This window comes from Tenebrio molitor, chromosome 1 (genome assembly GCF_963966145.1).
Source record: "Tenebrio molitor chromosome 1, icTenMoli1.1, whole genome shotgun sequence".
Classification (NCBI taxonomy): Eukaryota; Metazoa; Arthropoda; class Insecta; order Coleoptera; family Tenebrionidae; genus Tenebrio; species Tenebrio molitor.
In genome coordinates, this window is record NC_091046.1 from 10,777,261 (window position 1) to 10,801,298 (window position 24,038).

Genomic DNA, 24,038 nt, shown 5'->3' on the forward strand with positions numbered 1-24,038 from the left:
TTGTAGCTTTATTTCGGTTTAATTACGTTAAAACGTCGTTTAATATTCGACTTAGCATAAATTGATTTAGGGCCGGTTTTTCAATCGATGATTAACATTTTGATTTGCTAATCATTACTTCTTGATTAATTTCAAATTAATCATGGATAGCGTTTTTCAAACCAAAATTCAATTATGATTAGCTAATTGAAAATTAACTGAAAGTTTGTTACGTTGGTATTAACTTTTCTGTCAAATTTGACAACTTGGTGGTTTGTGATTTGTAACAATTTCAAATTTAGGTAATTGTTTACTTTAGCTACTTGTGGACACCCTTAGGGCGTCCTCCTACATCGTTTCCCACCACTCAAACCTTGTGCAAATGCCCTTGTTTTTCTCTCTTGTTGTGTTTCAAGGTCGCATCAATGATCATTGATCAATGTCTAAAGGGCTAGGAAAATTCATTTGCACAAGGTTTGAGTGGTGGGAAACGATGTAGGAGAACGCCCTGCGGCTGTCTAGCCAGAAAAAATGCGAAAATTCCACAAATAGGTAAAGTAAACAATCCCAATTTCCGCATTTTCTCCACCTACTGATTGTATTTCTACAGTCTATGCCCCTTGTCACGGTTCGAAAATTTCATTCCGTTCGTTTTTCGTTTTTTTGCGGATTTGGCCGGAGTGGAAGGCCCATGGGTTCCACTAATGCTTGGGGATGCACCATCGTTACTCGAACACCTCGAAAGTAACCTTAAAAGTAACGAATTCAGTAAACTCTCGCTCGCAGTTAGGCTGAGAGTAATCGCATGTTACCGCGACCGTTTTGTTTGTGTCTCTTTCGTTCCCGATCCCTCATCCTCCCGTTCGCTTGTCGTTGTCGTTAATCCTTTCTACCTTGCCTTCTCTTTTGGTTTTCCTTGTCGGCTTTCTTCGTTTTCTTTTCGTTTGGCCCCAGCTGAAGAGGCAGCTGGAATCGTGCCCTTATCCTCACAATTTCAGCGGGACGGTAGCTATATACCGTCGGGTTTGTCAGGTCGCGAACCTTGGCCCTTCGCCAGAAAAATTTCGCTCTTTCCTATCTTCTTCTTTCTTCACGGCCTAGAGTTTATCGGAGTTGAGTAGGTCTTCTGAATGTACCGTTCACTTACCCTCCCCTTTTTTTGACACCAACTCCATAAATTCCCTTCACCTTCTCGTCCCTGGACATTTTTTTTTCTCCTTCTTTCACGGAACTCTCTTCATCTCCCAAAACACCTGGAGACGGTCTCGATCGACGGTTCTCATCGATGATCGACGGCGTAGGCCTTTTGGTGCCTTTGTTTTGATTTTTCTAACCTATCTCGGTCCCGCTGTCGCGCGTCAAAAATTCGAGCACGCACGCACCTGTCGGTTCACGATATTCCTTCGGTCGACAGCTGTTAAGGTCTGTTTTCCTTCACCGAGACTGGTTAGACCTTTTTTGGGCAAGGCGATAAGTTCGCGTTTCGATGCCACTCTTCCTCTTTCGCAAAAGTACCGTGACTGGGTGAACTTCGTGTCAGCGTTTCTTTTTGTGGATCGCACCGATTTTCGGGATTTTCACGAAGTCTCCTGTGCCCGTCAGAAGAGTTGCGTGGTTCTTCGTTTCGTGCTGGATAGCGTACCTTTTGGAACCCCAACTCAATCGGAATTTCCGGATCTTGGGAGTCACGGACTTTTTTTGGCTTTTCGTCGCCCCAAAAAAAAAGACCTCACGCCGACTGAGTAAGTCACAGTTTTCCCGTCGTACGTTACCTAATGGCGTTCTCTTCTTTCTATGAAAGGGTCTTTTAAGCGGATCTCTTACGAGGACCTTTTGCCGGACCCGTTCCAGCGGATCCGTCGAGTTTCCTGTTTTTCTGGCCTTCTTTTTTCATCTCCACCGGAATCAGCAGCGGCCTCAACGGCAGCAGGACCGCCGAGCCGCGAACCCCACAGGACGCCGAAGGACGACGCAGGAGGCTCAGGTCAGATCGTTCCCGAATATCATATCGCGCCTACAGGAACAGAGCCTCCAGTTTGCTCGTGCCGGGTATCTCCTCTCTCGAGGCCGCAGCCGTTTTTCGGCAAGGAGATAACGTCTCTTCTTTTGTTTTACTGTCTCTCTCTCTTGTGTCGCGTGTTTTATCTTGTGTGTGTGTGTAATTTGGAATTCAGACCTTTTTTTGACAATATTATTTGTAAATCCGACGCCGGTAACTTAAGAGTTGCGTTTTAATTCGATACCGTTTGTTTTGCGGTCGCACCGAGCTTGTACAAGTATCGTCGGCGGCTCGCAGGAATTTCATCTTTAGTTTTAATTTATTTTGTGCGTTACCGGTCAGGACCGTTCCTTGATTTTTTTTGTTTGCTGCAATCGAACATCGAACAGTAATTTCATTTTTTTTTACCAACAATCAATTGTACACATTATTTTTTTTTAATGTTCACTTATTGTAAATACTTATTGTACCAGAGGATCTAATTTGATTAAATTTGTTAACTGGGACACGTGTGTTTCTTTTCGGGTATCGGCCCCGGAGTATCGTCGGATCCGGATACTCCCGAAGCATCAGTGCCGGAGGATCCTGGCGCCCTTATCTTCTTGTCTTTCGGGTCTGGCTAATTCGTTCGCTTACCCCGCCCAAGACTGAGCTACCGGCAACAATTGCCAACCGCCGACCCAAAGTAGAAAAATACCGTGGCACCCTATAATACAATTAGGAAATCTTGCTGTGTTAAAGAGAAATAAGTGAGAACAGAGTCAACTGCTTTTATTGTGCCCTAACAGTTGGGTATCAATCTCTAACCATTTTACCAAGGATAATTACATCCATAAAGCAATTGACTCTGTTCTCACTTATATCTAGAAGTACTATAAAAAACTTTTGTTTACATTCGTTAATTTCATTTCGGTTTGGGGGGATTTTAATATAATTTGGACGCAACGCCGCTAGAGCTCTACTTGTGTACACCACAAGTCTCTAGCCACGCTCCTATTGCATAAAATCACAGACTAAAAAGCAACAGATTTTGAGGCGATAGACAGTCACTTCTGAAATAAAAATTTTGCTGGTATTTTAACCCCTGAATTTGATGCAGACTACTCCACAACACTCATCGGCTAGTTTGATAGGAAATAGCTTCTTCTTTTTTTTGTAACAATCTTTCTACTGTTCGCGAAGACAAACGAAAGCGACTAAAAAAATCTTTTTGGTCCCATTCTTTGAAGTGATTGGGCCTAAAGCGTATAGTTTTTGGCCTTCGTGGCTCTTCGTCACTACTATAAGCATTAACGTCATAAATATCATCAATCATTATTCTTTGCTCATGGTTTTACTATTTTAATAATAAATTTTCAATAAATCGGCAATGTCACTTTTGACGTTGATCATTAAATTCCGATTAATTCACAGAACATCGTATGATTAAGTTAATCAAGAATTAACATGAACTTTTTTGTTAATCATAGGTTGAAAAACGGTAACATTGTGTTAATTACAAATTAAACCTTAACCAAAAATTAATCATCGATTGAAAAACCGGCCCTTAGTGTGTTAATCAAGTGATTTCTAACAATAGAAGAAAGAAAGAAAAAAATATCCCTTGTTTAAAAAAATTATGTCTGCGTGTTCAGTGACATGAAATCAAAATAGACCAAGACGTGGCGCAAGTATCGGGTGTTTTTTTAAATTTCACCTCGTAGTAGGCGTTGAAAAGTCGATGTGAACGCACCACTCGTGTAAAACGTCAGATTTAAACAGCTAATCGGTGATCCGTAATCCGTATAGTGCATTCACAATCGACTCTTCAAGGCCTACTATGAGGTGAAAGGTAAATTTGTATCTAAAGAAATTGGTATTTCTGGTACTGGTGTACTTACCTAATACAAAAAAAAAACAAGACGTATTAGGCATTCACGATCTTTTTGGGACCGAGTTGGTTATGATTTTTTCTTTTCATGTTGGACTAACTGATTCAGTGATGCAACTGATGCAAAAATTTTTTCTATCAGTGTCTGTTCGACATTTTGAAATTTTAGAGATACACTCACCGGCACAAAAACGACTCATTATAATTTCTTTAATAAATGATCTTGAATTATATTTGTGTGTATTTTTCTTTATTATAGTTAAATTGGGATATTTTCAATGATCGGGAGTGCTATGATCACCATGGCAACCGAATTGTTTTGTTTAAATACATTATTAGAAAATTTGCGTTACTTCCACGTTGTGTTTTTGTCTGTTGATTTACGTGTTAAAAGATTTAATGTGACAATACGAGATACTAATTCAAAATGCTATTCAAATTTTGGCAATTTTTCATAACATTAAATTTTTTCTGAAGAATTGCTTTTATTTTTTTTATTAAACTTTTATTTGCTGTGTTTAATGTTTTGTTTGTCGGATATTCTTTGGCAAAGAATAACTTAAATAACACTTATCAATACAACATGATATAAAAAAATTTTTCTAAGACAACGAATTACTTAATTATATTAATAAAATTCAAAGTACTTAAGTCGTTTTTTGTGCCGGTCAGTGTACATCGTTTATTGATCAGAACAAGTCTTACAAGTCTGAAAGCTATGGCCATATTTTATCAAAATAATGACATTTCCTGAATATACTCGTATCAGTTACTTTAAAGAATGACGAAAAGCTCATTGTCGCCAATTTTTCGAGGTTTAGGTTATTTTCATCTTACTTATCTTGCTCTGGATAGTACTTGTTGGAGCTTTTTTTAATCTGACTTTTCAGTTGTTTTGCTGATTTCGCTTAGTCTTATCTTTGGTATGTTTAAAATACTTACAAATATTATGCCTCCATGTAGGAAGAAAATCTTTGCTCAAATGGATTTTTAAGATTTTGTAGTATTTCGAGAGTTACAACAACGCAAATAATAGAGCTCTATGAAACCCATAACGAAAATTACACTACCCGACATTTTTGAATTTTTTTTTATAACTGCAGTAAAAACACCTAATCTGGGGTAATTAGGGTCTGTTGATTCTATAAACGTCAACAGATTTATTCTAGCACGTCTAGATTCCGAGTTAGGAATAACATGTGACAACTCATATGCATTAATGTTATTTTTATTAAAACAGTAAAAAAACTTAAAAACCAATGATAATTCTATTGCACATTGTTAACAGACTAAGGACGATTAAGTACCAGTACAATCCAATACAAAACAAATTTATTTTTTTCTTTTATGCGGGCTATCATCTTCCTTTTGAAGAACCCAACAAAAATCACCCATCATAGCGGGATACCATATCCACTGGTACATATGCCAAACACAACTTAAGCCTACTTAATTTTGCACCTTCTAGTGTACTCTTCATGCTTGTAAAAGAAATGAATTTACAATGAATATATTATTACACACGAGTACATAAAAAATGTTCATAGGTGTCTAGTTCGCAAACGTGACGTGATGGAATATGGAAATCGGATGTCATATAGTTCTAATAAATGAAAGGTATAAGAAATTCTCATAGTTGGGTCAGTTAGAAAAATCATGTCGGGTAGTGTTATCTTCAGTTTCAGCAAAATGGAACTTTTGCATCTTATGCTGTTACTAGAGACCATTTCTGGACACAACATTTCCGATAACCGTTATACTCGTAGACACCAAATGCAGTTTATTAATACGTATATCAATAAGTAGTCAGGAAATCAATAAGCCTAGTGGTTCATCAAATTTCACCAGATTTCCTGGTTGACAGAAGTGGTTCCTAGTGCGGTTTTTTTAATAACATGAAATAAAACCAAATTATTTTGGTATAGTTTTAAAATGCTTTCATAGTGTATTACGCTACAAGGTTGGTAAGTGCAATATAATAGAATCAAGGAATGCGTCTCTTCTTTTCACTTTCCAAGATTCTGTTATAAAGTCGTTTTTAAGGAAATTTCGGTGGGTACTTTTCGATGGGTCACCGTTTATAGAATAATATTTAAATATAGTCAATTAATTTGTGACGGTTTTCAAATTGTTTTCAAAATCAGTTTTACCGCAGGTAAATACACATTGTAACATGTATTTTCGGCTCCCTAACTGGTAAACACACCATTGCCTTTCTCTTCAGGTTAAGGTAGCTGCGATTTTCCGACGGATATTGTAAATTTCTGAGGGATATTTACAACATCGGTGGCACGCACGGCCAATATTTTCTTTTTACAGTTACTTTAAAATGAAAGTATTCATACGTCACTTTAATTTAGTGTAAAAGAACACATTTACAGTCGGGATCAATAAATTTTGGACACGTGCTGTCATACATTCTAAAACAACCTTTATACAGGGTGTTTCTGAAATAAGTACATTAATTTTAACTGGTAATAGAACTCATCAAAAGGAACAACTTTTCTCTCTGCCATTTTGGCGAAAAACGTTGCGTAGTGGCTTAAAAAAATAGGAAAGATTTTCCTAAAACCGTTCATATCTCCAAAACTAAGCTACCTAAAAACGTGAAACAACCAGATTCTTACGAAGTGGATTTTTTGTTATACGGGTAGATTTATTTGAACTTCGATTTCGGCGTTAAAACACGTTTTCTGGATGAAAATGTATGTTTTTTTCATATTAGCGCTGATCTCAATTAGCCATTGCAGTATTTAGTGGCGTAGGGTTATTTTAGTGAAAAATCTCTCCAATTTTTTTTTGTAATTAAACATCGTTTTTCGGCAAAATGGTAGATAGAAAAGTTGTTCCTTTTGACGAGTTCTATTACCAGTTGTACTTATTTCTGTTACACGTTGTATATTAAGAACCTGAATTTTGATTGTTGTGTCAATTTTGAAAATGTGAATGTCAGATTTACCAATAAAACATTCAAGAAGTTTTAAAAATCAGACAAATGGAATAAAACGAGGTTTTAAATTTTAATTAATAAAAAACAGAAAATAAATAAATAAAAACTATAAACTTAATATTTTGTCATCGCTCATTTTGACAAATTGTAGATAAATTTGACAACAATTTCATCAATCATGTGTGACAATTTCAATAAAGCATGGTTTAGAGTAATTTTTTTTGTATGACAGAAAAATGATGTCCAAAATTTAATTATCGCAATAGTACATGTATTATTTTTCCGATAAATGTGTTTTTCGATTTTGCGTTTAGAATAAGTCTATTCTAGCACCCAAATGACGTCATTTGAGCGCTTTAATAGGTCGTTGGCGTGTTAGAATAGACTAGTAAAATTTACTGTATTGATGTTGGTAGCCTGAAGTGTTAACTGACAGACGTCAAAAAATAAATCTCGCAGAGAACAAAGCAAATTAATAAATAACAATGAACAAAACATTTAATTTTCATTCTAGGATTTGGACTTCTGCGGCAGTAAATTTTCTAACGTCTTTTTTGCAATTGGCCTAATTTGCGGCGGCGTTAGTGATAAACTTTCTTCAGCATTAATTTTCAAACATCAAATGCGAAAATAAAAAAAATCTGACGTAAAATTATGCCACATAAAAAGTGTCACCTACCACCGCAAAATTCCCCACATTTAAAATTTTAATTTTTTTATTTATAAAATGGTATAAAGCGGCAAAATAGAAAAAATAGTATAAAAGATTCGTTGCAGAAGGTCCTTCAAGCACTCATTTGTTCCTCAACTCCTTTCGCAAATGTGGTAGGCTACATTTTACAGCGCAAGGTTTTTTGATTAAAACACGACCGCACAGCGGGAGTGTTTTAACAAAACTCGAGCGATGTAAAATGCCTACTACATTAGTAATGTTAGTAATCTTTTTGGCCGACGACCCATTCATTACTAAACCAATAATTTTGCACAACCTGTCAAATACCGACATTTGATTAATGATTAATGAAATGGCAGAAAGTTATGTTATGATTACGATTTACACCACAAGATGGCACCATCAGGCTTCAGAAAACAAGTAAATCAATGCGTATCAGTGGTAGCGGTATCTTGTCTTAGTATATGTAAATGGATTTCATTTATGATAAGCTAACCTTTTTTTGGAGGGAAAGCTTAAAATTTTCACGTTAGCTTACACACTCCGTGCGATAAAATGAAAGATAGTTTGGTAAGTGTGTAAAAATCAAAATACCGTGGCTGTTCAAAATGTGTAAACATGTAATATGGAGTTGAGGAGCTCTTGGTGCCGCAGAAAATAACGCAGCATTTAGCTAACGAAAGGCATTCCAGTGTGACTGTTATTAATTTATTAGGTGTCTTGACCAACGACCAAATGTAACCATGACAACTACATACCGTAGTTTTTAGTTATCTATTGCGTTGCTGCCATTTTCATTTTCACTTTCTGAGTCTTTTTTTAATTGAAAGCTGCAAAACAGTTTTTGGTAAATCGGGGTCTATGTTATGCTGTGCTACGCCACTGAAACGCCTGTCCGTCCTTTTTGACACACCCAATATAAACGCCTTCACAGATTAGAAAATGTCAAATTTTTGAGGATAAAAATGTGATATTTATCAAATAAAATCTAAAAAACTGTGCTATCAAAGGCAGTGCCTTATGGTTCCAAAATATACTTTGATGAACATTTTTTTAAATACTGTATTTTATTCATTTATAAATCAATTAATATTTATTTAGAACATATTATTTTGCAATGTATGTATTTACTTATTTAGACTAAATTGAAATTGATATTAAAATTTAATGTAAATATTGCAAAAAAAAAACTTTAATGGTAGCCTTGTAATTGTTCTTGAGCATAACCGATAAGCAGCTCGTCGAAAATATCTATCGGCAACCCAGACTCAAGTGGAAGACATCACAGTACTTTATTCGTGTAATTTAATGAGGTAAACCGATACACTGACGTAAAATAAGAAAACTATGTTGGATAATGGCAAAAAACACCGAAACGAACTGATCCATCTCTCATACTTACGCCGGCTGCGGGATAAATTATTGTTTTTCCAGACGTTAACGGTGGAGAAGTCTGGAAAAACTTACCGTGATTATCGACGCACAGAGGACCCACCCACTGGCCCCCGATGCATTTAATTTTGCAAAGACGCTTTTCACCCAGTGGACCTATCGAACCGGAAAATTTCACTTCGCGAATGTGAGTGTAGTCTTTTCGAATTCTGATCTCCCCCTGTTCAGTCTCTGTACCATTCAGGGCTAGCTGAGGAGGGGGACAGGCGTCAGACGACGTATCTGGAAAAAATAAGCCAAATCAATTTATTGAATCAGAGACAAGCTTTTATTTTTTGTGCGACTTCACTCAACACTGACAGTGTTGCTTAATGGAATCAGTACAAGCTTAAAGTTTATAAGCGTCTAAGCTGTATTGTTTACCCTCAGTGTGTTTCCTTAAAAATTTCAGAGAAATATATTTTATTTAGACATTTGTACAATAAAATTATAGATCTCGCATAATTCAAGTATTTTTTGTTAGGTCCGTAGTTCATTGTAGGTTTTTAAATCTAATTGGCTAATTAATAAGAATCGAACGTACTAAACGTCCAAAAGTGCGATTTGTGCTAATGTGCTTGAGAGTATTTCCTCGCATTTAAGGCGATAAGAGAGAATTTATTGGAAGATGTGATAAACTTCGAATCTACAATGAAATTGAATTCTCTTTGGCCGCTACGATTAACGGCAGGTAATTAAAAATAAATGTAGACTGATGGTAAGTGTAAATATTTAATGCAGATGTGTAATTGTCAAAAATTTAAGGATCTTGAATGTGAGATTAGTTCATTCTAAATTAGTTTAAAACGACAAATAGCTTTAAGTACATAAGGTCATAAGTTTTGTGTATTTTGTAAAGGTATCCTGCAAGCAAGCAAATTTCAGGTGTTTATGTAGTATGAGTCGGAATGACATTTTCAATATCGTCTATCAGACAACTTTATAAAATATGTTGTAACTTTTGAACTCTTAGTTCCAACTCCTGTCACTTGCAATAAATGAAAAATGTATTTCCGTACACAGATATGAAACGGAAAGCGCAAAGGGATGATAAATTATCACGATTTTAATACTAATGCGAGCCAGTTCTTAATTTAAAAATGATGAAGTCGTTTTCGTTGCGAAAATAAAAGAATTTCATTTATCTCTTCTATTTCCCGATTTCATTTCCAATTTTACTCACTTCAGTTATTTCAACACAAGATGGTTTATGTTTCTATTGTTATGTGTAAAACAAGGAAATCCAGAAAGATTCAAGTAAGCGGTAGCATCTAGTCAAGATGAAGTAACTACGAAATATTTGTTTTCACATTCAATTACTGTTTATTTATTTGTTCATTGGATATATTTACAATAAAAAACAGATTTTGTAATCAGTTCTAGTAGAGAAGAAATTATCTACTTCGATGCATTCATGAGGTTTCACCAGAGCAGAATGAGATTTAAAAGTTATTTGTAACGTTTTTGTAATTATCATACCGAGATATCAAAAGTTATCTTGGTTAAAGGTAGTCATGGATTTTCAAATGATTGTGTCAAATAGTTTTTTGAATGTCAAAACCAATTTTCGACAACACTTCCATTGCCATCTAGAGAACCAGGCCTTAAGCCATATAGCGTGTGACGTCACGAGGAAGGCCAAACGTCAAAATTTGTTTACATTTTCAGAAAGTATCAAATACGGTATTTTTAGAATTTGCGTTTCTGATAGGTCTATTATTGTATTTAATTTGGAGTCGTTTATGGCTATCTATTAAAGCACTCGGGGTTTAATAGATCTCTAGATTTTTATCAATATTTCAGTGTATCCAATATTAATGTTCAAACTCTACTTTTTAACATCTGTTGCAGATGTAGTTGCATCTGTTACCTTGAATTACGAATCACCAATTAATACAAAATTCCCTAGAATTTGAAACTTTAATTTTTTTATTTAAAAAGGGTGCAAATTCTAAAAAATAACATAAAAAACTCGTTTTATAAGGGCATTGGCGCACTCGTCCCATAGAAAACTCCCCTACGGCTCGTTTTCTACTCTTGGGACTCGTTTGCCAAATCAACCCTTATAAAACTCGTTCTTTAATATACTATTAATTTAATCATTCTTATGGAAGATTGAAAATTGTGAGATAAGCAAAAGCTTGGTGGCAAGTGTATACAGCGTATACAGGGTGGAACAAAAGTATCAAATATTGGCTGTAACTTTTTAATTTGACAATTTATGAAAAAATGTTTAATATAAAAGTTGATTGGTGTATTATCCTGCATCATCTGGTCTTCTAGTTTGTTCCTATCTTCTTTTGTTTCGCTATGAACCAACTTTGGTTTTTTAAATAGCACCCATACATTTTTTGTGTGATTTTCAAACATATAATAATATCTTTCTGTATTCATAAATACAGTTTTGCCATTATGGGGAAAAAGAATAAAGTTAAAAAAAAAACAAAGGTGATAAAATTAACTTACTAAGTAATAAAATGCAATATCAAGAACGTCATGCATGATAATAAACCAAACAATTTTTATATTAAACATTTTTTCATAATTTTTCAAATTAAAAAGTTACAGCGATTATTTGATACTTTTGTTCCACTCGGTATAATAATTTCAGTTGACACCAGGGTATTTAATGTTCATCGAACGTCGCAAAAGACGTTGAAACCATGGGAAGTATTTTTATACCCTATCAACATTTTCGTGATTGTAAGTCGTTGTAAGTACAATTTAGTTGAAAAAATATTTGCTACACATATAATTAACATGTAAGAAACATTTGTTGTGATTTGGTAGTATTTAAATGATTCACAAAGTAAAAATTACACAAAAACAATAAATACACAAACTTAACCTCACTTGTAAATGATAATTTTCGCGTCATTAATGGCATTTTACTCCACGAAGCAGTAATAATTGTAAAGCCTAAACACTAAAAAAAGGGTGCTAACCAAAAATTTTACTGGTTTTATTAAATTGTGGAGGTTTAATTCATTTTTCGATGAAGCCTTTACTGTGACGTCACGATCAAAAACAATTGCTGCCTTAAGGCATGGCAATGGCACTTCCCACACTTTGCAGTAATGCGGAAGGATTTTTGTGCATGCCTTACAAATTGTGTTGGTATGTTTTGCGAAACTGGTTTTCCAACGGTATAACGTTTGTATAGTCGAATGTGAAAATCTAGGGTGCCATTCTATAATCACTAAATTGGGAGCAACTTTTCCGCTAAAGACAAGCTCGTTAAAAAAGCTTTCGACAAGTGCAATAATAAATACGGGGTGCCATTTGAAAAAATTGAGTTTTTAACATTTCTAGTTTATTATGTTTAAAAAATCGTAGTAGGCATATGCGACTGAGCAGGTTGTTAAGTAAACATTCAGCAGATGCGGCAAACATTCAGGAATGAAACAGCGTCAATTATTTTAATTTATGTGCAACGATTTGGAAGGTACGAATTTTCGAAGGGATCCCTGCAATTGGAAATTCTGGTAAAAAAGACGCCATAGATCAAAAAGGGTGGTAGATAAGTAAAAACGACCTCTATAGATTTGATTCATAATTTAGCATAGAATCCAAACTGAGTAGGTTTCATTTAAAAAAACATAACTTTAGTGTTTTTCTAATATTAGGACACCTGTATATACAGGTTGTCTCAGCTAAGACTTTCGAGCCTAATATCTCTGTTATTTTCCAACGGATTTTTGTGAAATTTAAAATGAAGATATTTTAGACGGTGAAGAATAAAATTTCAGTAATGCAATAACTCAAGTCTTAAAAACGTAATTTTTACATGCCTTTTTAAAATGTTGAATCACTTAAGATTTATATCAAAAAATTGATCGTCAATAAAAAATGCTGTAGGGAAAAACTCGTCCTTGAAAGACGTCTGGTTTGCAAGAAAAAAGCAAAAAACTGTGTTAAACATGGCTGCAAATGCAAAAACGTAGACGCGTATTAAACAAATGCGCACACTATCGCCAAATTTTGGTCACCCCTCTTCGCACAAATGCAGGTGACATATTTGACGTTTATCTTTCTAACCTTACAAACACTCACAAAGTTAAAGACATTTGGACGTAATTTATTATACTAGATGCTTTAATTCTTCCACAAAGGACTAAAACACGATCTGGATATTTTAGCAAGGTAATTTAGTTCACGTACTATCGCGGCCAAAATACTTTGGTCGTCAATGTGACATAAATGACATTCAATTGTAAAGCAAACTTTAGGAAGTTTAACCTTATTTTTTACTAGTGTCAAAATTATTTTAATGTTATCAGTGTCATAGGGGTGGGGTAAATCCCAGCTGCGGAGGCAGGGTTCAAAAGCAAAAGATCAACATGGTCGCGGTTTAGACAACCTTCAGGAGCAAGTAAGACGATTCTATATTTATCAAAAACTGGAGGTGCCATATTTTTGACAACAATAATTTGAAATTGTCATGTATATTGACATTAATATTTGATTTACATTTGAAGTGTCAAAAAGTGACGACCAAAGTATTTTGGCCGCGATAGTACGCTTCCTGTGTCTTCAAATAAATTGACGACTCTCTTAACCTTACATTTTGTAAAGCCTACATTTGGATAGTGTTCCACGAAAAAACGAACTGTGTCATTGAAGTTCTTAGGACACTCTCCATACGTAAAAATGATTTCTTTTTTCAACAATATTGAAATTTCTGCCGCTGTAGTCTATTTTTAGAGTATTTTCAATAAATTTTCACAATTTGACGTTTCTAATAAAGCGCGCCCAATTTTGACAGACTTTAAAGGATGTACAAAATGTTGCTTGGCAATTAATCATCAATTGTTTCAAAAGGTAACTGCTCAAATACCTTCAAATTTTACATTAAATTTTTAACAACAAAATCAAATTTTTTCGTCGAATCAGAAGAGCGATTATATAATTTTTTGTGCAGACACCTATTTTTTAATGTTTAACAATATAATAATAATTACGCTTAATTTTCAATAAAAGAAACATGTGTTAAAATTAAATTTTTTTTACTTGAGGTAATTTTATTATTACTAATTGAATCTTCACCGTCTAACATCTCTGCATTTTAAATTTCAAAATCCGTTGGCAAATAACAGAGATATTAAGCTCGAAAATCTTAGCTGAGACACCCTGTATACAGTGCATTTTTTTTAACTGTTGCCATAGGGAATTGCATGGTAAAACTTATACCCCCTGTTAACTTTTGTTCTGATGAAAATATTCAAACCATTTTTGGATCTAAGTTGGAAGATTTTTTAAACTATCGGATAGATTACAATTCAATATCCTAAACTGTCGAAAAAGTTGTGAAAAAAATAATTTATAGCGCGCCGGAATAATAGTACGTCGAGCGGCCGCCAGAATAGCGTCCTTGTCGGCTCAACTCAACCAGCACCTGACCATCTCCACTTTTGACTTTTGTCTTTTGTCACTTTCATTTAAAAAATAAATAGGGAGATCTCCTCGAGGCTATGATTAAATTAGCTTTTGGAAGGCAGAACATGTAAACATTTATTTATTAAAGAAAACAAAACGTTAACGCACAAATAACTCAACAAATTAACAGAAATTATTAAAAGAAATATTGAAAGTGTTCGACTGCTAGACAATGTCCCAAGCGATCTTGAAAATTTCTTCGCGTGTTTTTCTTGCCCTTAATTCCTCCACAGTTTCTGGTTGATCTTTTATTTTTTTTTAACTGTTGCCGCAGGGAATTGCATGGTAAAAATTATACCCTCTGTTAACTTATGATGATCCACTGCAGATTTGGTGCAAATTTTTGTTTTTGTAATCATGAATAAGACTACGTAATGCATACTGTTTGAACAACGAACGACAAGCAGTTTTATTTTACTAATTTTACTCTTCAAAGTTGAAATTAATGAACGTAAATAATTTGACAAAAAACGTAGTAGGCGATATGGGAACAAAAATTAGGTTTTATATTTTAATTTATTATTTATTTTAATCATAGCCTCGAAGAGATCTCGCTATTTATTTTTTAAATGAAAGTGACAAAAGTCAAAAGTGGAGATGGTCAGATCTCAGGTGCTAGTTGAGCCTAGTGTACCTATATAAAAGTTTACTAAGAGTAGGGCAAACAGCGTGATCCAATTTGATTGGTGGATCACTTTTACCACAGCCTATTTATTTATTTTATTAAAATATACGTCATTGTGACATTCATTGCCGTTCGTCAAATAACAACAATGACAGGCTGCAGTGTAGAAGGATGTAAAAACAGAAGCGAAGATGGTATAATTTTCAAATCTATCCCGAAAAACCCATATAAGCGTTCTATTTGGACAAAGCACATGAATAGAACGCCACCGAAGAATGGAAGAATATGTGCAGACCATTTTTCAGAAGATCAGTGGGAAATTTATGGGAAAGTACTGAAGAAGCATGCTGCACCTTCTATTTTCGGCTTTCCGAAGTTCTCATTAAATTCAAACATAGAAGAAAAAATGTGTGCTGCGTTACCGGATAATTTAAACCAATTTAAAGAAAATTTTGATCACGTCCGTCTCCAAAAAAAAATTCAGAATTTAAAGAAGAGATTGATGATTTTTAAAGTAAATAACAAAAAATTAAGTAATGCCCTCTACTTACAAAAACGTCAAAATAAAGAACTAAAAGAAAAATTGGAAAATGTTTTTACAGAAGATCAACTTCAGGCCATTAGAACAAAAAAATTCAGGAAATGTTCAAACGAAACTTTAACCAAATCACGGAAACGTAAATTTGCATGTGGAACCAGTGGATATACCATGTTGAGAAAAATGAAATTGCCATTTCCAGCAATTCGCACATTAAATTATCATTTACAAAATTTACAGTTTAAGTCGGGAGTTTTAGATGATGTTATAAATTTTATGAAAATTAAGATAGAGACATTCAATAATGATTTTGTTAAAGATTGCATGTTAGTTTTGGATGAAATGGATATAAAGCCTGGATTAGACTATTGCGTTCAAACCGGAACATATGTTGGCAATATTACTTTCCCTCAACATAAAGGTGTAGCCAGTAAAGCTTTGGTAATTATGCTAGGATGAATTTCAACCAGGTGGAAGCAAATAGCCGCATTCTACTACACGGGAGACAGCACCAACGGAATGATTCTAGGAGATATCCTACTAGAAATTTTTCAGAAAACCAGTGAAATAGGTTTAACAATTCATTCTGTTACTTCTGATATGGGGGCTGCAAATCAAGCTATGTGGAGAAAATTTTGGAATAATGGCTGGAAAACATCGTGCCACTAAAAATTTTATTATAAATCCTTCTGATGGACGAAAAATCTACTTCTTAGCAGATGGGCCACATTTATTGAAAAATATTAAGAATTGTTTGGTGCAGAACAAAAGTATACAGTTATCACCATATTTTGTAGAAAAATATAAATTACCAAGCAATCTTGTGAAAATTGAACATATAAAAACATTTTGTGATGAAGAAGAAACTGTGGATTTAAAATTTCCACCAAAATTAAGCGTCGATTTATTGAATACGGGACATTTCAACAAAATGAAAGTTTCCCATGCATTAAATGTGTTAAATTGGGAAATGAGGAAACAAAAAATTTGTCAGGATTGTATGTTGGCTTTAGGATCAAAAACTAAACGAATTACTATTAGACGTTATTCTAAATTTGTAGCTCTAAAGGAATACAAAGCAAGATGTCTGTTTTATGTGACGGACAAGACATTTCAGACTGCAATTTTAGTAGAAAAAGCATTTTCCAATTTAAAAAAATATTTAAAGAAAAATAGCTACAGCGGAAATATATTGAAAATTCTAAAGGATGGAGTTTTTGCCGATCCTGATTATCAGGCAATCAAATTTCGACGTTGTTGTAACATAAAATCAAAGTTTGCATTAAAATTGATGGTTTATCGTTTAAAAATTTATACTGCGAAATTAAAAAGGGAAATCAGAATCCGCCAAAAAATTAAATGGTTCAGCAAGAGTCATGCCATGAGGGATATGGTTCAAAATTTAAAACAATAGATTCGTATTTAGTATTTAAATGAATTTTTAAGCAAAAATATTTATTATTGTTCAATAAAATATTGTTTGGTTTGGTTTTCCAGTATTTTTCATTTTTTTATTTATTCTGATCCGTTAAAAGAAACTCTTGTGACGCTACTGACCTAATGACATTAAACTGACATAAATTTGGATCAAAAATAGTTGTCAAATATACGCGTTTGCCCTACTCTTAGTAAACTTTTATATTGAGCCGACAGGGACGCTATTCTGGCGACCGCTCGACGTACTATTATTCCGAAGCGCTAGAAATATTTTTTCACAACTTCTTGAATTGAATGTAATGAATGTAATGAATTGTAATCTATCCGATAGTTTAAAAAATCTTCCAACTTTGTTCCAAAAATGGTTTGAATATTTTCATCAGAACAAAAGTTAACAGGGGGTATAAGTTTTACCATGCAATTCCCTATGGCAACAGTTAAAAAAAATGCACTGTATACAGCAATATTTCCAAATGTGCAGTAGAAGCGTAGCTATCATATGGAAAAAAGGAAAAGTTGATATCTTTAATAAGAAACAAGTGATGGAGCTTTTTTGCAACTCTGGGACACCTGTAGTAGAGCTTCATCCCTAAATGCTTCCGGAAGGTTATTATATGTCGAGCGTTCATGCAACCAATGCAGGTCCTCTATATTGACAAAACTTAACGATTTTTTATTACAGCCAAGTTTCGCTAAAATTAAGAAAATTATTGTGCCGACGAAATCCACTGTACCAATTACTGTACCAATTATTTCCTTGTGGTGATCGCTTGGGAGAGCCCAAACTTTCCTCTCACATGATATTTTTTAATGAATTATTTATGTTTCTCAAAAGCAGTGCAAAGCAGATTCCGTGTCCAGTTTTATAATTACCATTCGTCAAGACATGTGTAAGTCGTTTTTTTTTCTTCTAATGATAAGCGAAGTTGTTGCACTTTGTGCGTCTAAGTGCAAGCTACGTTCCCGTTATTATAGGATTGACACTCTCATTATATTTAAAACGTCATTGTCAAGAAGTCATTACGATTTCGACCTTTTTGTGTTTCATGCTTTCATTACCATCGTGAAATTTTACAAAACCAAAATGAGTGGAACATTCTGTAGCTGTACAATTCTTCAAAGCAGCGTTAGTCTTTCTTGCTCTTTCAGCAGCAGTTTGTTCTAGCCCAAATTAAACTATGTAATAATAACAGTAGATACAGGCTGTCCCAAAATTGGCGTACTAACTACTTACTATCTATCGAGGATGTTTAAATGTACAAGAAAATAATATGGAAAAAAATTTCAGACAAAAAAAAAACAATTACTGTTGGTTACATACATTACATACATTATTAACGGTAATACAATGTAAACAAAGATGTACTCGTACATTACCTTGCAATGTTACCGTAGTGGATTTAATAGTAGTTTATTCAACTCGTTCGTGTGTCAATTGGACTTTTTTGGCACTCGTGGGCCTTTAAAACGCTCGTTTCACTCGCGTTTTAAACTGGCCCACTCATGCCAAAAAAGGCCCAATTTACACACGAACGAGTTGAATACATGGTTTTTTTGTTCGACGAGCCCTTTAAAGGCTCCAAATCACTTTAAATCAATACAAATACATATGTAGTATAATAAAATAATGCTAAAATATTGACACAAGTTTAGTATAATTTGTCGTAATTATTACAAAATTAAGCAACGTATTCATTTCCTTGCGCCAAATAAGTCTAGTTCTCGCTATTGAATACTGGCAATTACTTGTTGAACTACACATTCATCTACTGCTCAAGCGAACCAGACCAATTGGTAAATTCTAAACATTTCTAACTTTTACTATTAACTACTTTTCTTTCTTATTGCTTAGGGTTATCAAGCCACGAGTTGCAATTATTACTTTAGAATTGTTACTTTGGTTTCTAAAGGCAACATATCTCCACGAAGTTGCCACTTTTTAAGCACGTTGTGTATTTTAGGCTTCCGAGTGTTACACACAGAAAGAGTAAGTGTTGTAAGCCCATGGTATTTTGTTAAGAGCACACGAGATAAGCGCTTCCTTTCCAGATTAATGGTTTCTTATTAAGTGTTTTTGTCTGTACACGAGCGAACTTACATTTCATAGCAGACTCTAACTTATTTGATGATTTTATTTTTTGACTCCACATACTCGTATCACCGAATTTATTTACTTAGTAGCTTGTCACTTCTTTTCGTACTGAGTAAAATATGCCACTGCCGCAGTAAAGATAAATAGACAAAGAGAATTATTTCCGTCGTATTGTCTCAGTGAATTAAACTAGGACAAAGTAGCTCTGGTGTAATCTGTCACAGCGAAATTTGCATTCAAAGAACACAATTGTATTTTATTCCATGCATTCAGCCAAGTTTAACTCCTATGGCCCAACGGAGACATCAATCTGTAGCAACCTCTTGATTTTACCTTTTGTTGCCTTTAAATTAAATTAAGATAAATTAAAGCCATTAAAACTACGTAGGTAAGTGAATTTCTCTTCGCAGACCCCTAATGTAGTTGAAACGTCCTTTCTACTTTTTTGTTAATTAAAGTTGTTAAAACTTTTATTTCTATTGCCACTTTATTCTCTCTTCTAATCGTAAATTTCCCAAAGGGAGAGATTAGTTTTTATGGTCTTATAATTACTGGCCTTTCAAGAAATAAATTCGTTTCCTTAACAAACGTTCATTGAACGTTTCACCGTTTGCCGGAAAGTAATTTAAATACTGAGCCACGCGATAACTAAATGCAATTTATGCTAATAACAACAGTGTTTATTTATTTATTTTTATTATTTTCCTTTACAAACTTTTAGTGGCAAAAGCTGTATATTAGAGATTTTACAATTAAGTTCTTTGTGAAAACGATTAACTCTATTAATTCGGATTTGAAAGGTGCAGCTGGTCGGCACGATAAAACTACATATTCAAACGTATTTACCCAGCTTTAATTCAAAGAATTTAAATAAATGTCAAATAAATATACAAAATATTCTGCAACATCTGGCTCAATCGATAAGAGAAAACTTATTCAAAGAGAATTTTATGAGAGATAACGTATTTTTGCCTTATCTGTGTGCTTGGAATTTTTAACATGACTTTTGTTCGAATTTGTTATCTTGTAAGTGCACTGCAGAAATGAAATTCTAGATGACTAGATAGACGATTATTTAAACTTGACTCGTAACACTACAATACGATTTAGTTTTTAGGTAAAAATATTCACATAATTTTAAAACAAAACTGCGATGGAAAATGTTTTGGGACAAAATTTAAATATTGTAGATCCCCTGATGTTGTTGGATCCATTTACAATTTATCCTGTTTATCAATAAAAAAAAACTCGTCCTCCTGGTTAAAATTTTAATTAAAATTGATAAAAATCTACATCGCGGATTATTATTCTTTATTAATTCGACATGTTTTTAAAATTGTTGGAATATTTTTTTAGCGAGATTCAACCAAGCCACAACAAGGCCAACATTTTATGTTTTTATTATTTGTAAATGGAGTTTCAGATACAAATCCTTGTTTCGATTTATAGAAATGATGTGGCAAACTCGGTAAAATTTGAAATTCATACAATCAGCGTAGCGTAAACAATTCCGTATTGTTGGTAATTTGAATTTGAAAAATAAATCTTACATTTACATTGACAGGTTCTTTCATTGTTCGACGGATTCATTGAAATGGCATCGCGGAGCAATATTCATTGTAACAATGTGGTGATGTATGTGACGCGAATAATAACAACACACGAGAGAAATAAAAATACGACAATTTGCCGTTATTAATGAGAAATTTATACAATGGCGTTCGTTATCTTTCGATGTGCGCGAATTGTTCGAGCGGAAGTAAATATGTTGGATTCTGCAAACTCTTTCATAATCTTTGGACTGAAAAAATAATTGCTGAGGGTTGCAGCAGGGGGAGCAAAACGAGAAAAGTTGCCCCGGCAAGATTACTGAACTAACTTTGTATCTTGTTATAAATTAAATCCATTTTGGAAAATTAAAATGGCACACTCTGATAGGTCGCGAGTAGTACACAAGTAGATGATGGCCGATGTTTTAAAATAAATCAAATAAAAATTCAGTGTAGCTAGCTAATAGAATTTTTTTCTACTTCAAAATCCATGTAATTGCTGAACTAACCCGATTTTTGTAATCGATAAAAATTTAGGTATATTTTTTAAATTTCAAAAATATCTCGAATATTCTTCGTTGTGACCCATCACGTTTTTGCAGACGTACTAAGAAAGATGTCATCTTTCATAATAGGTCATTAAAAATGTAGGTTATTTGTTTTTTAAGTTTGTTTTATACAATGACATAAAAAATTTGCCAAATCGGACTATGGACCGTCATGAAGAAAGAAACATGTCTCCGGCTAAGCGCCAACCATTCTTCTGACAACGCTTACTAAGATCTAAGGAAAACTTAAATTATTTAGAGAGAACATGTTAGAAAATAAACCAATAATAGTAGAAGACATATAACACAAAAATTAATAGCTCTCCGTTGCTATGAGAAATCTTTGGTGTTTAGAAAAAAAATCGATTTTACCACTTGTAATTTCAGCAACGGGAATAGTACCGCAATCTTTTTTTAAAAATTTAAAAATTCTGGATTTAGATAACACATTGGTAGTTGAAATTCAAAAAGGTATATTATTATACTCATGTCACATCGTGAGGAAGTTTCTTAACATTGACACAGAACATAATAAAACACAACAAAGTCAAAATGTGGAGGCGAGACGCCGGTAATTATGTTGATAAGCACTGCACTATTACTTGATAGTAATATCCGTAATAGTGTTAGTACTCCGGCAAAATTGCCGTGCCGCCGGGTGGAGGTGGAATACGAAGATCAAACAAGAGAACAGCCGAATCAGTAGATAATCCCAGGGAAATTATGGAAGCAACTCTGTCCACATTGAGAATTTATATTTATTTTTTAGCCCAAAACCGAAATACTTTTCCCACCAGAGTACCTATTCAAAATTTAACATTAAGAAGGATACAAGTTGTAAATAATAATAAAAATATTATATTTCCGATAAAAATTAAAATTACAATTTTACCGATTTACTTATGGGATGCCCCAATATATGAAAGACGTAAGCGTAACAGTAGAAACAATTCTATATAACTTTTAGACCACTTTAGTTACCGCAGATATAATTATACAATTCGCTCCATCTTGGACTTTTTAGTAACCCATGGGAATATGGATGAACCTAAAGATAGAAACCGCTTTGTAAGCATATTCACTTTATTGCACACCCGTAATGGGTCTTTTTAGAATATTATTTACGTAAAACTTAATCACATAAATGTTTTGTCCTTGGCGTTACGAAAAAGACCCGGTCATCCTTGTTGTTCTTCAACTTTTCTTTTCATCAGGTAATTCCGTAACAAGAATTCGAGAGGAATCAGGTCCGGAGAATGTAATGGTCAATTAATTACAAATTTTGGTTAAACTATTCACTCACGAAAATTGGCCTTGAGAGATCCAACCGTGTGAACAGTAGCCTCATCTTGCTGAAACCACATCAATGCCTTATCTTCTACCTCAAAGCGTACAAAGTTTTCAATCACGCCCCCGACATTACCTCCAATGATCGTTCCTGTATTATAATTGTCATTTTCAAAGAAATGAAGCCCGATTATTTCCTTTGACGTAAGTTAGTCACTTACTTTTGCGTTCACTCAAGCGAGGAGCCATTGTTTTCGAGGGAACATTTCTGACACCAGCATAGATGGGGTATGCGCTTTGCATCAGAATAAACCACCCTTAATTTTCAAAATATTAAGATTTCGGTTCGTTATTGGGTTGTGAACAAATTTTCTTCTTTCTTACTTAGATTATCTGAAAGAAACATCAACCGCAGAATACGTTCCAAAAAAAGTTATCAAAATATTACATGCTTTCCAGATTCTTGAGTTACAAGCATACAGGGTGTTATGTATAAATTTTAACAACAGTACAAATCGCCACAAACAACGGTACCATTTTATTTATAATTTTTCTGAAAGCGATGTTTTTTTACATTTTGCAAACCTTTAATTTGACACTCCGCAGATGGAATAATGGTTAATTAAAACGTAGCAGACAGTAAATAGTATATTAAAAAACCAAGTTTCATAAGACTAGTCTTGAAGCACGAATTCAAGTTTAAAAAATGAGTGGCGTAGCCACGAGTTATTTAAATAATGAGTGCTTCAAGGTCTTATGAAACGATTTTTTTAACGCTATTTTTTTGAAATTTGCTCTTTTTATGCCGTTTTTAAACAATTTTTTTTAATTTAGTCGATTTAGGGATTTTTGTGGAGGTTGGCAATGTCTTTATTTTAAAAGTAAAAATTTGATCTAGTCGCCTTTTGTTTTATCCAAATTCTGTCAGATAATAATCAAGATAATCTTGCATGTACTAAATGTGAAGCTGGCATTATGTTCAACTAACCCCATTTTCGATTTTTGTCATTCTTGTCATCGTGACAGCGATAATCAAAATTAAAATTGGGAAAAGAAGCGTGCACCAGAGAGAAGTGCTACTACAAATCCGTTATGCTAGTGCGTCATGATCTGTAAGTTACGAAAAAGGCGAAGGAAACGCCAAACAGCTTGAAAACCTTCAGTTTGACAAACTGACACATCAGTCATAATGACAATAAATGGTCGCTTGCATTGACTTTTCTGAAATGTCAGAAATTTGCCGGCCTAAATTTATTGTCCGCCATAGTACATCCCCTAAAAATTGTGCTAAAAATACGGTCAAATTTTTCCACTGGACACTTCCTGTTCTTAACACATTTTCTAATTTAAACTGACATGCATGACAAGATAATTCCGCATCAAGCTTTGCCAACCAAAAATTTCGAAAAATGTTCCGTGAATCACAGATGATGACGTGGCGTTCGTTAATACGAGTATGTCTATTAAAGAATGAAAATGGAGGCAAAATAATTTTGTGTTATAAAAACTTAAGACTTTTTCGTGTAAAAGCCAGTCGGTTGTTTATGATGTCATAACCATTATTTTGACGAGTTCTATTGATGGTTAAAGTGAACGTCCACAACACCCTGTATATGCCATTAA

The 24,038-nt window shown here is 33.9% G+C and overlaps 1 protein-coding gene across 2 annotated transcripts in view; it reads right to left on the reverse strand.

Moving 5' to 3' along the window:
* hig (hikaru genki) overlaps positions 1–24,038 on the reverse strand; it is a 177,911-nt gene that overhangs the window by 87,888 nt on the left and 65,985 nt on the right. For both annotated transcript variants that reach the window (XM_069053161.1, XM_069053152.1), the window contains exon 2: positions 8,939–9,145. In XM_069053161.1, the coding sequence (XP_068909262.1) occupies positions 8,939–9,145 (207 nt within the window). The remainder of the gene's footprint in view (positions 1–8,938; positions 9,146–24,038) is intronic.